The sequence below is a fragment of the Falco naumanni genome, chromosome 9, assembly GCF_017639655.2.
Source record: "Falco naumanni isolate bFalNau1 chromosome 9, bFalNau1.pat, whole genome shotgun sequence".
In the NCBI taxonomy this organism is placed as follows: Eukaryota; Metazoa; Chordata; class Aves; order Falconiformes; family Falconidae; genus Falco; species Falco naumanni.
Genome location: NC_054062.1, coordinates 7,476,697 through 7,489,265, shown reverse-complemented (window position 1 = coordinate 7,489,265; position 12,569 = coordinate 7,476,697). Strand labels below are relative to the sequence as shown.

The 12,569-nt window shown below is 46.1% G+C and overlaps 1 protein-coding gene across 6 annotated transcripts in view; it reads left to right on the top strand.

Annotated features, from left to right (window-relative positions):
• Nucleotides 1-3,465: 3,465 nt before the first annotated feature.
• The window catches only part of SEC16A (SEC16 homolog A, endoplasmic reticulum export factor), a 31,909-nt gene continuing 22,805 nt past the window's right edge, over nucleotides 3,466-12,569 (top strand). For 3 of the 6 annotated variants that reach the window (XM_040606973.1, XM_040606972.1, XM_040606971.1), the window contains exons 1-2: nucleotides 3,468-4,015; nucleotides 8,459-12,334. In XM_040606973.1, the coding sequence (XP_040462907.1) occupies nucleotides 8,534-12,334 (3,801 nt within the window). In that variant the 5' untranslated portion in view covers nucleotides 3,468-4,015; nucleotides 8,459-8,533. Of the gene's footprint in view, nucleotides 4,016-8,458; nucleotides 12,335-12,569 lie in introns of all 6 variants that reach the window. The other 3 variants (XM_040606970.1, XM_040606969.1, XM_040606974.1) reach the window with 2 other exon arrangements.

Below are 12,569 nucleotides of genomic sequence, written 5' to 3'. Positions count from 1 at the left end.
CTCATGCCAATGGGAGGCATTAGTAAGGTTCTCTCACACCTGGTCTAGTGTGCAACACTCCAGTCCCTCATGGTCAAACCAGGAATTTGGCCTGGAATGGATTAAGAAAAGGAAGTTATAAGGATGTGCAAAACAACACAACATTGCAAGAGGCAACAAAATACACGCAGCTCATTTAAAAAGTGAGGGGCTGCAAGGCACGTAATTTCCCATAAGGATGGGTCAGAGCCAGAATGAGGAAAGAGGGGACTAAATACCAGAGAAAGGTAAAACAAGGTCAGCATTGGCACATGAATAGATACTAATAAACTGGCCAAAAGGTGATTCAAACTACAAGTCAGAAAAGGTTTCCTAAGCAGCAGAGGAGTAAGGCCACACAGTTTAGTTTTTAAGCGTTTAGCCCCCAATGTCTCTTACATTTATGAAGACATCTGGTGACACATGAACTCCTGCCAGTCCCTCACTCCTGCTTTCCTGGGCAAGTACACGAGATGATCATAGGGTCACAGATCCACAGCTGGGATTGAGGCAAAGTTAAATGAGAAACAAGACATGGCCCCAGTTTCAAACCCTCCTTCTGCACTTGGGCTTTCCCACCAACTCTCTGAAGGATCTGCCTTCCCCCAGTCCCCTCCAGCCAACCTGCATGGCCCAACCACAAGCTCATCTTTACCTCGGGTTGGTAAAGGTGCTGGCAGCTGGATTTCAAGCTCTAGTGTCAACAGAAGATGCTGAGGAACCAACGGGTCATGGTAAGCGTGGTTGTTTTAGCACTCCAGGTGAAAAAGGCTGAGAAGCACTTAAATTACTTCCCACACCAAGGGAAGGGTTCAGAAATGTTTGCTTAAGACAAGATTAGCACCCAGCTATTCTGATGGCAAGTATGTTGATGCTATGAGGAATTGGTGCACCTGAACTATTTGTTTACATGCTGGAGGGCTTGGTTTTTTTTCTTCTTTGTTTTCATTATTCCTGCTCAATTAGATGGGACGTTTAGAAACTGCTACTCTGTATTGCTTTTACCTCCAGGCTGTTGGTGTTTGCTCAGAAAGTTGCTAACAGCTGCTGGAACCCTGATTGCCGAATTCTTGCTGCAGCTCTAATCACCCCCTTAAGAATGTACAAAAGAAGCCAAATTCATCTAAGGTGTAGCCTGTCTCCAATTACACATGGGTTAATGTGGCTGGGATAGTTTGACTAATCACAGCAACTAAATGAGTAAATAAATAAAGCTCAGCTTGTTCGAGTTGGCTAGCCTGATACAGAATACCAATACTCATACTCTCCTTTAGCCATTTTCCTTGTTTCTAAACTCAGAGAGTGATCCCTTTAATAGCGAGCTCCTAGGACAGGGATGTGTTTATGGTTGCCTGCAACCTGAAGGCTGAAGAAATTATCAGAATTTAATGGGAAAAGATCAGTATCATGTGTTGTATACCATGTAAGCTGATGAAGCAGGGGAGAAAGACACATGCTGTCCTCATCCTGCCAGCTTTTTTATTTGTAACTGGTCACTCTCAAGTCCAGAACTGGCTGCACTTGCTGAGTATGGCAAATCTGTTAGAAAGCTTCAGGGTAAAAAGGAGTTTAATATTTTAATGTAGCAATTCTTTATAATCACATACTTATCAGAACAGCAAAGGTGAGATTCCATCATCAATGTTTATGTTGTGTATGTATGTGTATAGGTGTATAAGAAGGTTAGATATGTAATATAAATATATAGCTATACAGATGTAAGCTGTTGATGATATTTACAGAATACATGCATATTTTTTAAAAGTCAATCAAGCTAATTAAAGTCATGTTTCCTCAGATTACACCTGTTGGGGGAAATACCAAGGGAGGACCAGGGCTTATATCTGCGATTCATGCCAGTGTAGGGAAATTTTATTTGACAAGCTGATTTATAAGAATGTTCCTACAAAAGAGGGAGATGAAAGGCACTGTAAAAATCACAGCGCTGCCTCTGGTTCCCACACCAGCATCAAAGTGCTGCTTCCCCTGCTTGGACTGGCCTTTGAGGATATCGCCCTGCTTTAATGATCCAGTTTGCAGAAACAGCTCTTGTGCTGATAATAACCCTTGATTAAGACATTTGGTAGGTCATTTGTATTTTCCTCTCCAAGGTTTGTTGTTAGGTGCAGAGTATGACAATATTGGCACAGTGGCCACCACCTGTAAAGGAGACATCGTTCTTTGGTTTGAACAGCGACTCACCCCTTAAAAGCTCCGTGTTTGTGTGAAATAGCCCCAACACACAGCAGAGTGGAGTAAAATCTTTAGACTAGCACGTAACTATTTGAAATCATGCTATGATCTCGTCTTAAAAAAAAAAACAAAACAAACACAACAGACCACCAAACATATGCTTCTCTGAAGTGCGTTTATAGGGCCTCTAAGTTAATGCATCCCAGGGACAGCTGTGTGCAGCAGGGATGAACCGAGCCGTCTGCCATGCTGCAGCTTTTGGATGCTTGTATGCCAGCCTTCCGAGCGCTCACGTGGTTCTTGTTCCCTCACACAGCTAACAGCCCCTCACACAGTTCATGTCCCCTGACATGGCTAACAGCCCCTCGCGTGGCTGATGGCCCCTGACATGGGTAACAGCCTCCTATGCGGTGCATGGTCCCCTCGCATGGTTCTTGTCCCCTCACATGGCTAACAGCCCCTCACACAGTTCATGTCGCCTCACACGGCTGATGGCCCCTGACATGGCTGACAGCCCCCCAAGCAGTTCATGTCCCCTCTCACAGCTAACGGCCACTGACACGGTTCTTGTCCCCTGACATGGCTAACAGCCCCCCATGCAGTTCATGTCCCCTCACACGGTTCTTGTCCCCTGACATGGCTAACAGCCCCCCATGCAGTTCATGTCCCCTCACACGGTTCTTGTCCCCTGACATGGCTAACAGCCCCCCATGTGGTTCATGTCCCTTCTCACAGCTAACAGCCTCTCACACGGTTCTTGTCCCCTGATATGGGTAACAGTCCCCCATGCGGTTCATGTCCCCTCACACGGTTCTTGTCCCCTGACATGGATAACAGTTCCCCATGCGGTTCATGTCCCCTCACACGGTTCTTGTCCCCTGACATGGCTGACAGCCCCCCAGTACAGTTCGTGTCCCCTCACTCGGTCCACAGCCTCTCACAAATTAAGCCCCTATGGACCTGCGAGACAGAGATCTCGCTTTGCAACTACTAACAGTTTCTTTCATTTTGCCTCTTCCTTCAAAAAAAACCCGGTTTTCCTCGTTCTCAGGCTGAGCGGCCCGGAGCAGCGCGCTGACGCAGCTCCCCGCCGTCCCCCCCGCCCGCAGCTCCCCCGTGACAGGCCGGGGCCGGCGCCGCAGCCAGTGCCCGGGCCGTGCCCCGCGGAGCTCTGTCCCGCCCTGGCGGCCTCCTGCGTCACTGCACCCGTCCCGGGAAACCCTGGCGCTCGGAAACGGGTGCCCGGGACCCCCACGGCGCCGCGCTCCGCCAAACCCCGACCGGCCAGGAGCGAGGCCTGCGGCGGACAGAGGCTTGGCAGCACAGCCCCACCCGCCACGCCGAGCGGACAACCGGGACCGCAGCGCCCAACGCGGGAGGCACGAAGACCGGCCGCCCCCGCAGCCACCCCAGCCGGGCCTCGAACCCGTGACACCCAGAGCATGTCGCCACGGGGCGGGCACTATCGAGGCCGCTCCCGCCCTTAGGGCTGCCTGTTGCTGGTTTGGGTTTTTTTTGTTGTTGTTGGTTTTTTTCCCCCCCCTCCGACACTCCTGCCGCCCCCTTTTCCCTTTAAGGAACGCGGGAGGGCGGGCGGAGCCGGCCAGAGAGAAACACAAACAAGCGCGCGGCGCCGGGCCCCGCGCGCTCTGTGGCGTCATCGCGCGACGCGGCATGACACGTCGGCGGCGGCGGAACTGAGGCGGATGTTCCAAGATGGCGGCGGAGGGGGCTGGTGTTGCGGCCGCGAAGGGGGGCGGCGCCGCCCGCTGCTGAGGGGTCTCCGTCGGCGGGGAGCTGCCAGGTACCACGGGGCAGGACCGGGCGCCGCCGCAGCGTGAGGGGCGGCTGAGGGAAGGGGCCGGCGGCAGCCCGGAGGGCTGGGAATCCCGGGCGGGCTGCGTGAGGAGCGCAGGGCCTGAGGTGCGGGCCCCGGGGCTGGCGGCGGCCGGCGCTCCCCTCGGTGCGGCGGGGGCTGCCCCGTGCCGCCGTACTTCAGTGCGGGTGGGTCTCCGGGTGGCGGCTCCCGGGGCCGCCTGCCGCAGCGCAGGGAGGCGGCGGGTCGCTGGCGGCCCCGGGGCTCGGCCCCTGGCCCCGGTTGGGGCAGGTGGTAGTGCCGCAAGGAGGGGCGCGGTGGTGAGGGGCTGCGGCAGGCACCGGGCACTGCTGCCCAGGCGGCTTTCCCTGCAGGATTCGGGCAGGGTTTGGGATTTGGGTCGTTCTGGGTCGCCTCGGGTGCCACGGTGGGACAGGTGCACGAATAATATTTCATGGGGTGGGGGAAAGAGGGATCCTACAGTTATCATTATTACCTGGCACTCGTTATCGTGTATTTCTTCTGACAAGACACAATACTTGTCACAACTCAGGGTTTTTTCGAGTTGACAAGTGTCATAGGTCTGTGCTTTACTGGAGTAGCAACTGCTGCTGACTCAGTAGTGCAATTGCCTGGAAGTGTTGGGACCTGCTGGTGTAATGGACTGGTAGGCAGTCTCCTTTACAAAACAAATGGAAATGTTTTGTGCTGCTTCTGTCTGTGAATCATGTTAAGCTCTCTGCTTTTGATTTCCTAAAGAGCTCTTTTCATAGAGCCATAGAATCATGGAACTGTTTGGGTCAGAAGGGACATTAAAGATCACCCAGTTCCACCCCCCTGCCACGGGCAGGGTCACCTGCCACTAGACCAGGTTGCTCCCAGCCCCATCCAGCCTGGCCTGGAGCACTTCCAGGGATGGGGCATCCCCAGCTGCTCTGGGCAGCCTGTGCCAGCACCTCAGCACCCTCATGGTGGAGAATTTTGTCCTGATACCTAATCTAAATCTACCCTCTTTCAGTTTAAAGTCATTCCCCCTTGTCCTACAACTGTATTTTTACTGAATAACATTGTAACTGTGGTTGCCATTTATGAGAAGGCCAGTAGGAAGCTATCAAGAGTACTAAAAATGTAGAATGTGTTCAACCTGAGTGTCATCCACATGTGTGCAGGTGTGCAACTGTCGACATAAAAAAAATCTGAAAAACTGGTGTCCCAGATACTGATTTTTTTTTTTTTCAAAGCTGCAAATCTCATTTGCTAGCTATTCTTGTATTTGGGATTGCAGCAGGTTTTTTTTTTTATTCACTTTGTTCTCATTGTTCAGAATCTGTGTATGTGAACATGTTATTTATTCTTCGGTATGCGCACATGTGTGTGCCAACGTGTGTGTGTATATAGGCATACATGAGAATTAACATTAGTACTCTGTAACCTGCTTTGTGGGCATACTTTTTCTTGTTTAAGCGTAATTTATATAGTTTATGTCCCTTGGAGATAGGATTAAATTATTTTCCCAAAAATAAATTATTCCTTCGTGCAGATAAATTTTCACAGGGGAGTTTAAAACTAATCATGGCTGTAGAGCTCGTCAGGTGAAATTTATTGATGGCTTTGTCTAGAGGGTACTTTTAATCTTTTCTTTCCCTCTTTGGTAACATTTTCTTGGCATGTCTGGAAACACCTTCTGCAATTGTTATTTCTGGTGACTAATGTTTAGCAGGCTGCTCTGCATTATCTGTTAATAAACCTGTTGAAAGTTAAGAATTTCTAGGCTAGATAAGTAGGGATGGATTGCTGTTAACTTACGTAGTTATTTATCATTTATAAATTTCTTAAAATCAGCATTTCTGTTAATACTGGATTGGGGGCAGGGAGGGTTGGTATCACAGAGTTGATATCTTCTGTTTAAATGACCTGATATGGGCATGTTCATTTTATTTGTACTTACTACTTCAAATCGTGCATGCTTTTACTACTGTGTCCAGTCTGTTAATATTAACTTTCCTTCTGTAAGGGATCTGATACCCTCCTATTGAACTTCTGTAGTGCAACATTAGAGATCCTGCTATGGGAATGGCAAGCCAGTGCTTCAGAGTACAACACTATGCTTATTTTAATTAGCTAATTACTTGTCGTTACAAAAATGTGTTAAAAGTTCTGGGATTTTTTTCTCTGCGTACATCTGATAAGACACTGTAAGGCGTGAAGGCCACATTAGAAATTTGGAAGTGCGTATTTAAGTTGTGAAAAGAGTTGGCTTTTGTACTCAACTGTATTTCAGAAACAACTTTTCTATTAAGAACAGAACTATTGGGTAGATATCAACACTTTCCAGGAGGTAACTGTCTTGGCAGACTTTTTAATTAGCTTCTTTTCCTCCTCACTTAGCAGTATGTTACCTAAACCTACTAGTTTATTTGGAGGGGAGAGAGGGGTTTTTACAGTTAGGTTAATACAGTAAAGAACATGGTGAACAGTAAATGGGGAGGTCCAGAACAGCCTGAGATTTCCTAAGCATGTTGGAACTGAGGTGGGTGTTTTAGGCAGGGTTTCCTGGTGACATGGCTGGCAGTAAGCATGGCTGGCTAGAAAACTTTCACCTCGGTGTTGTAGTAGGAGAAAAGATTATGAAGCACTGAAACCTTTTTGTAAGCATTCCTTGATAGAAGTTCAACAGCAACTTGAGTTTTAAAAGGAATGTCGAAGACAAACGCAAGTAATGCATGAAACTAAGGAGGCTTTCTATTTAATGCTGTTCTATTGAATTCAGTTTCTGGTTTTCTTTCACATTTTAACAAAACACAAATTTTAACAAATTTACAAAGCCTTAGCTTAAGATTTGGCTGTGAAATAAATGAATATGGGGGAGAAATTGAGAGGCGGTGTCTCTGTTGGCTGGTACCTCAGGCCCTCTAAACGTAGGACTGTTGAGTTCTGCAGTGATGAGTAGACAGGATTTTTCCCTAGGGTAAGTTGTACTGATGTCTGATAAAGTCTGTGTAGTTCATGCTGTCATACCAGTCAATTGGAATTTTTTAGTTCTAAATCTTTATGAAGTACATGTAGTCACACAGTGTTCACTCAATATGTATTTTTGCTAACCAGAAACCAGAAGTTTTTCTCATTTGAATTTCTGTATAGCTATTAAAATTTTGGCTTGATTACAAACATCTGAAACTTCTGGCTTCCCATTTTGTTACTCTTACTGACAAGATGCTGGATCTTGAAAAAAACCCCAACCTGCACAAAACACAAACAACAAAAAAACCACCTTACAAATTGCACAGCTTTTGTCTGTCTTTTATAAACAGAATTGCATCTGGTATGAAACAATTTCTGTGGGTATTTAACTTTGCATTATATAAATGATATTTGTTGTGTATTATTAGAAACCAAGACTATCACGTTGTTGGTAAAGCTTCACTGAGTTGAACTGGGCAAGTACTGAAGAACTCCAGTTTTGCCAGCTTCCCTTCTCCCCAGATTGTTAAGGGGTGATAAAATTGAAAAAATAAGTGTTCCTGATTAATTTGCTGAACTTCGTGTGTATTCCTGTGTTTGGAGTTCTTGCTGGCAGAGTTGGAATACTTCTGTGCCTGTCATTTCCACCCTGAAATACAGCTATAACTCTGATACTGTGCCAAAGTCCCACTAGTGTTAAAGTGAGAAAAATGATTAATTGAAAGATAGGGGCAGTTGATTATCTTTTATATTCTCAAATGCAGTTTTACTATTGTGCAGCATTCATCTAGAGGAGAGAAAATTTGTGATGAAAACCCAGTTGCCTTTCTCAAAACAAATAACACTAATGTCCTCCTACACAATGTTTTCTTTATTAAAACAAAAATGGACTGTGTTCTGTTCAGGGGAATAAGATCTCATGAATTCTTTTTTGAGGTGCTTCTCATCTTACCTGTAAAAAGGTCCATTCACACTGAGCAGCAGCGCAACAGAACTGAAGATCTTCTCTAGTAGAATTAGTTACATAGTAATTTCTCAACTCCTTACAATTAGATTGAACTTGCCATAGTGTTTGCAGGTTCTGTTGCGGGCTGACTGCTGCTGTGCCTTGTCTATGATGCATGCTTCTGCTTAAAACAATTTTGGGGAAATATATCAGTATAATTCCATCAGTGCTTTAATGGTCTGAGATTTTAACATTTGTGCAGGACTGAACTGGGTTTAATTACTCAGAGCTATTTGTTAATACGGTTGTTAAATAATGTGCATTGTTACCACACAGCATTAAGCTTCATTAATACTGGATTTGGATTTAGAAATACAATGTTATGTATAAGTTTTTTATACATTCTGGAGAAAAGAGATTTTCCACTTCAAATTCTTAGAGTAATTTTGTTTCTAAACTAAAAATTAAGTGCTGCATGTATTGTGAGAAAGGAAACTGACTTGTCATCTGTTTTGCCTTAACAGGTTGGGAGAAGGAATCTGTCTACTGCATCCACTACTAGTTTGTCGACTAGCATCTGACCCTGCTAGAAGGCCATCATGCAGCAGCCTCCACAGACTGTTCCAGCAGGAGCTGCAGCTCCACCTCCTGCAGGCATTGCTCGGAACATGTACTGGAGAAACAGCTCACTCAGTAAACGAGCAAATGCAACAGCTGCTCCAGTGCAGCCTGTGACAGACCCTTTTGCATTTGGCAGACAAACTCCACAGGGTTCCCCTTTAGATAATCCATCCAAGGGCAATGCATTGGTTATGCAAAGTTCTTCCCCAGCAGTGTTTCCGCAGCCAGCCATTATCCATACTTCACCATCACATGCAGGGGACAATCCTCATGGACCGCATACGTCTTTATCAGCTCCTGTATCTCAACCAGGAATAAATACCAGTACGTTTTCTAATGTTCCAGTTCCTTCACTGTCCCCAGGATATATTATAAATAGTACCACAGAAGCGCATCCAAATGCAGATCTTGGACTCTGTGGGCCTGCAGTACCATTACATTATAATACAGGAGCGGCAGTTGAAAATTCTTTCAGTGTGCATCCTGGAATGGTGTCTGCATCAAACAAACCTGGAGGTAGACAAGATGTTGGTAGAGATCCAAATGATGTTCCTTCAGGACCCAATGCAACAGCACTCTTCCCTCCACCTCCTCAGCAGCCTATGTCTCAGTGGAGGCCTGTTCAAAGTAACCTGCAGTCTCCAGTTCGAAATTTTGTGCCCTACCCTGAGCCGTCTTCTCAGATTGACGTTCATAACGTTTCTCAGTCCTCTGTTAGTACTTCTCATCCTCCTCTACAGGCAAATTTACAACAAGTTCCTGTACACCAAGGTATTCCACAAAATACCACGCAAGCGCCTTTATCCATTGGTTGTGAAAAGAATGGGAAAAATGGCTCTGCAAATAGCAGTCATCACATGAATAGCATCCAGCCTGGAAATGTGTTTAGGCAGAATACAGAAATGACTAACACTTGGTTAAGTCAACCATACCAGGAACAATTTTGCCCACAGCCACCATTGCAAGATTCCAGTTTTGTCATTCCCACAGCTCAGGAAAATAACCCCCAAAACCAGTCTCCAGATATGCCTGAAACATCGAATAGACCTGTTCCCGCAGATCGAGATTCAGGAACTCTTTCCATGTTTTTCAAAGGGGATGAGGCAGAAAATGAAGAAATACTTTCATCTGAAAAAAATTACGTAGTTGAGAAAACGGAGTTTGATGCTTGTCAGCCAAATTCGGCATCCTTGTATCACCAGCCAATGCATCCTCAGCGGGTTGCAACTAATGTTCTCTCTCAGGCGCAGATTGGTACAGGTTCAGCCAGTGAGATGGTGCAAAAAGGAATGGATGCCCAGTACTTTTCTAAAATTGTAAGTCAGCAGGAGACGCAGGCCGCTAAGCACTCTATGTTTGTTAGTGATGACAAGGCACGTATAGGTGACCCGTCTGGGAATGGTGGCTCACAGTATGAAAATGTTGAGAACCTGGAGTGCATTCAGAATCAAGAAGTGCTGCCAAGTGAACCACAAAATGCTTCATCCCCTGCTGCTGGTCCTGATCTGTACAGATATGGTTCCTTTCCAGGTCAGATGCTTCCAAAGAATGCTGTTGTGAGCCATGCTGAAGGAGGACCAAATTTGGAGGCACCCGATTCGTTACCTCATCCTGTCCGACCAGATAGTGTATCTTCAAACTATAGCAACATTAGCCATAGGAGCGCTTCAAGCTCAGCAAGACCTCAAGAGCAAGTCGGTACGTTTATTCAGCAAGAAAGTGGGAAGCCTGATGAAGAATCTTCTGCTGGCTTCTTTAAACAGATTGACTCTTCTCCGTTGGGAGGTGATTCAAGTGAGCTAAACCTGGGCAAGAGCTACCATGGTAATCTATCCCAGCCTCCAACTCCAAGTCCTCCTAAGCCCACAGGAGTATTTCAGACAAGTGCAAATAGTTCTTTTGAACCCGTGAGGTCCCATGGAGTTGGTATAAAACCTGCGGAGATCGACCAAGCAAAGATGGTGGTTGAATTAAGAGAGAACCACTCAAACCAAAAGAATATCAAGAAGAATACAGCTGTGCCGGCTGCATCCCCAGGCAATCTTGAACAGCCACCAGATAACCTGGAAACTATTTTCATGCCTCAGGTACACCCACTGCCACTTGCAGTCACTGGTGAAGCTGGAAATATGTTGCACTCGGGACCTGTTATGGAAAACATACAATCAATATCCGAGAGAAGGTCCTCAACAAGAGCTCAGGGAGCAGTTAAAAAGTGTGATAGCCCAGCAACAACTTTGTGGGCTCATAATGAGTTACCTAATTTTGGGGGAAATGTTCTTCTAGCTCCTGCTGCTCCTGCAGTGTATGTACCTGCCAAACAAACTGTAGAAGTCATTCAGCCACCAGAAGAAGGCCTGTCTAATCAGCAGCCAAGTAAACCAGGGACTATTGCTGTTCAGCTTTCCCAAGATAGACATATACCTTCTGAGAATCTTGAGAATCCTCCCAAAATGGGAGAAGAGGAGGCACTTCAGTCTCAGGCAAGTTCTGGTTATGCAAGTTTGTTGTCTTCTCCACCTACAGAGTCTTTGCAGAATCAACCTATCCTGATTGCTCAGCCTAATCAAAGCTATAACTTGGCTCAGCCAATTAATTTTTCTATTTCTCTGTCTAATCAGCTAAGCAGCAATGAAAACAATCAGCCAATGAAGGACTCTGGGGTTGGGGACAAGCCTGCGATGGGTCCTCAGACTTCACATGCTGGTGGGATCATTTCTGGGGAAAACGTGCCATTACCTGTCATGCAAGTTGGATCTCTGTTAGTTAATGCACTTCCAAATACTAATCTGTTAAAACATAATGTATTACAAAGCCCTGTTAATTCCTCTGATACTGCTTCTAATCAGCCGGCAAATTTGCTTATGAAAACTCCACTTAATTTGGCTCCAGAAGGGCAAAAGAATGTTAATATGGAAGGGTTTATTCCTGAATTTGCTAGCAAGCCGGGGTCTAGCTCATCCATTTCACCTGGGACAAATATTGCTGGTGCAAGTCCACTAGTCCCCCCTGTTAATTCTGTAATACAGGCTAATAATTCTGCAAATCATTCAAATAGCAAAGAAGAAGTTGCTGGAGTGCTCGACTTCACAGTGTCACGGACGTTGGAGAAAAGCAGTGCAAGTAATTCTGTGCAGGTGCATAATCAGTCGCTTTCTGGTGGTCCAGTATATCCTCAACAGTCAGCTGGTAGTAGTGCTGGTCAGATGCATCCTGAGATGCATGACAAACAACATTTCTATCAACAGGTGACAAAAGATGTACAGCATCAAGCTGTATCAGACAGAGCTGTACAGGGAGCATTGCCATCTCAACCACAAATGCAAGCAGCTCAGATGCAGCAACCAGCATCTTCTGGGCAGTCCTCAGTTCCTTCAAACTACCAGGTGGCTGCAGGGACTAAAGCAGTGCAGGCATCACAGCAGCGTGAGAACCAGGTGCTGAGTAACCATCCCCAACCTGTGGGTCCCCAAGAGGCAGATTCGGTGCAGCTGACAACAAGATATGATCAGACAAGTCCTGATAAGCAGCCAGCATCTGGACAGCTGTCGGGTGCTCCAGCTTCCACAGACCCTTCTACCACCGTCAGTCAGTCAGTCATGCCAAATGTGCAACAAGACCTGCAGCGTCCATCCCTGCCTCAGACTCCTCAGGATGCCTTTGGTCCACCCCAGAACCCTTACTACTACTACAGACATCCTTACGACGCTTATCAGCCTCCATATCCGCCACCTTATCCTCCTGCAGACCCCAGAACAGCAGCTCATCTTTATTACATGGTAAATTTTTTTCTCCCTTCCTCCCCCCTTCAGTATGTATTAGGAATTTTCATCTTTGAATTAAGAATGTAAACCATTGTGCCAGGATCACTTAGTATAGCATTCACATTAAGTATTTAATTGTCAGGAAAATCCAGATAGGAATAACAAAACTTACATTACAAAGTTTATAAAAAGTTAAAGTAGTTGCTAATACCGATTCCAGTTGGCAAAGATATCAACTGACAGCAATTTA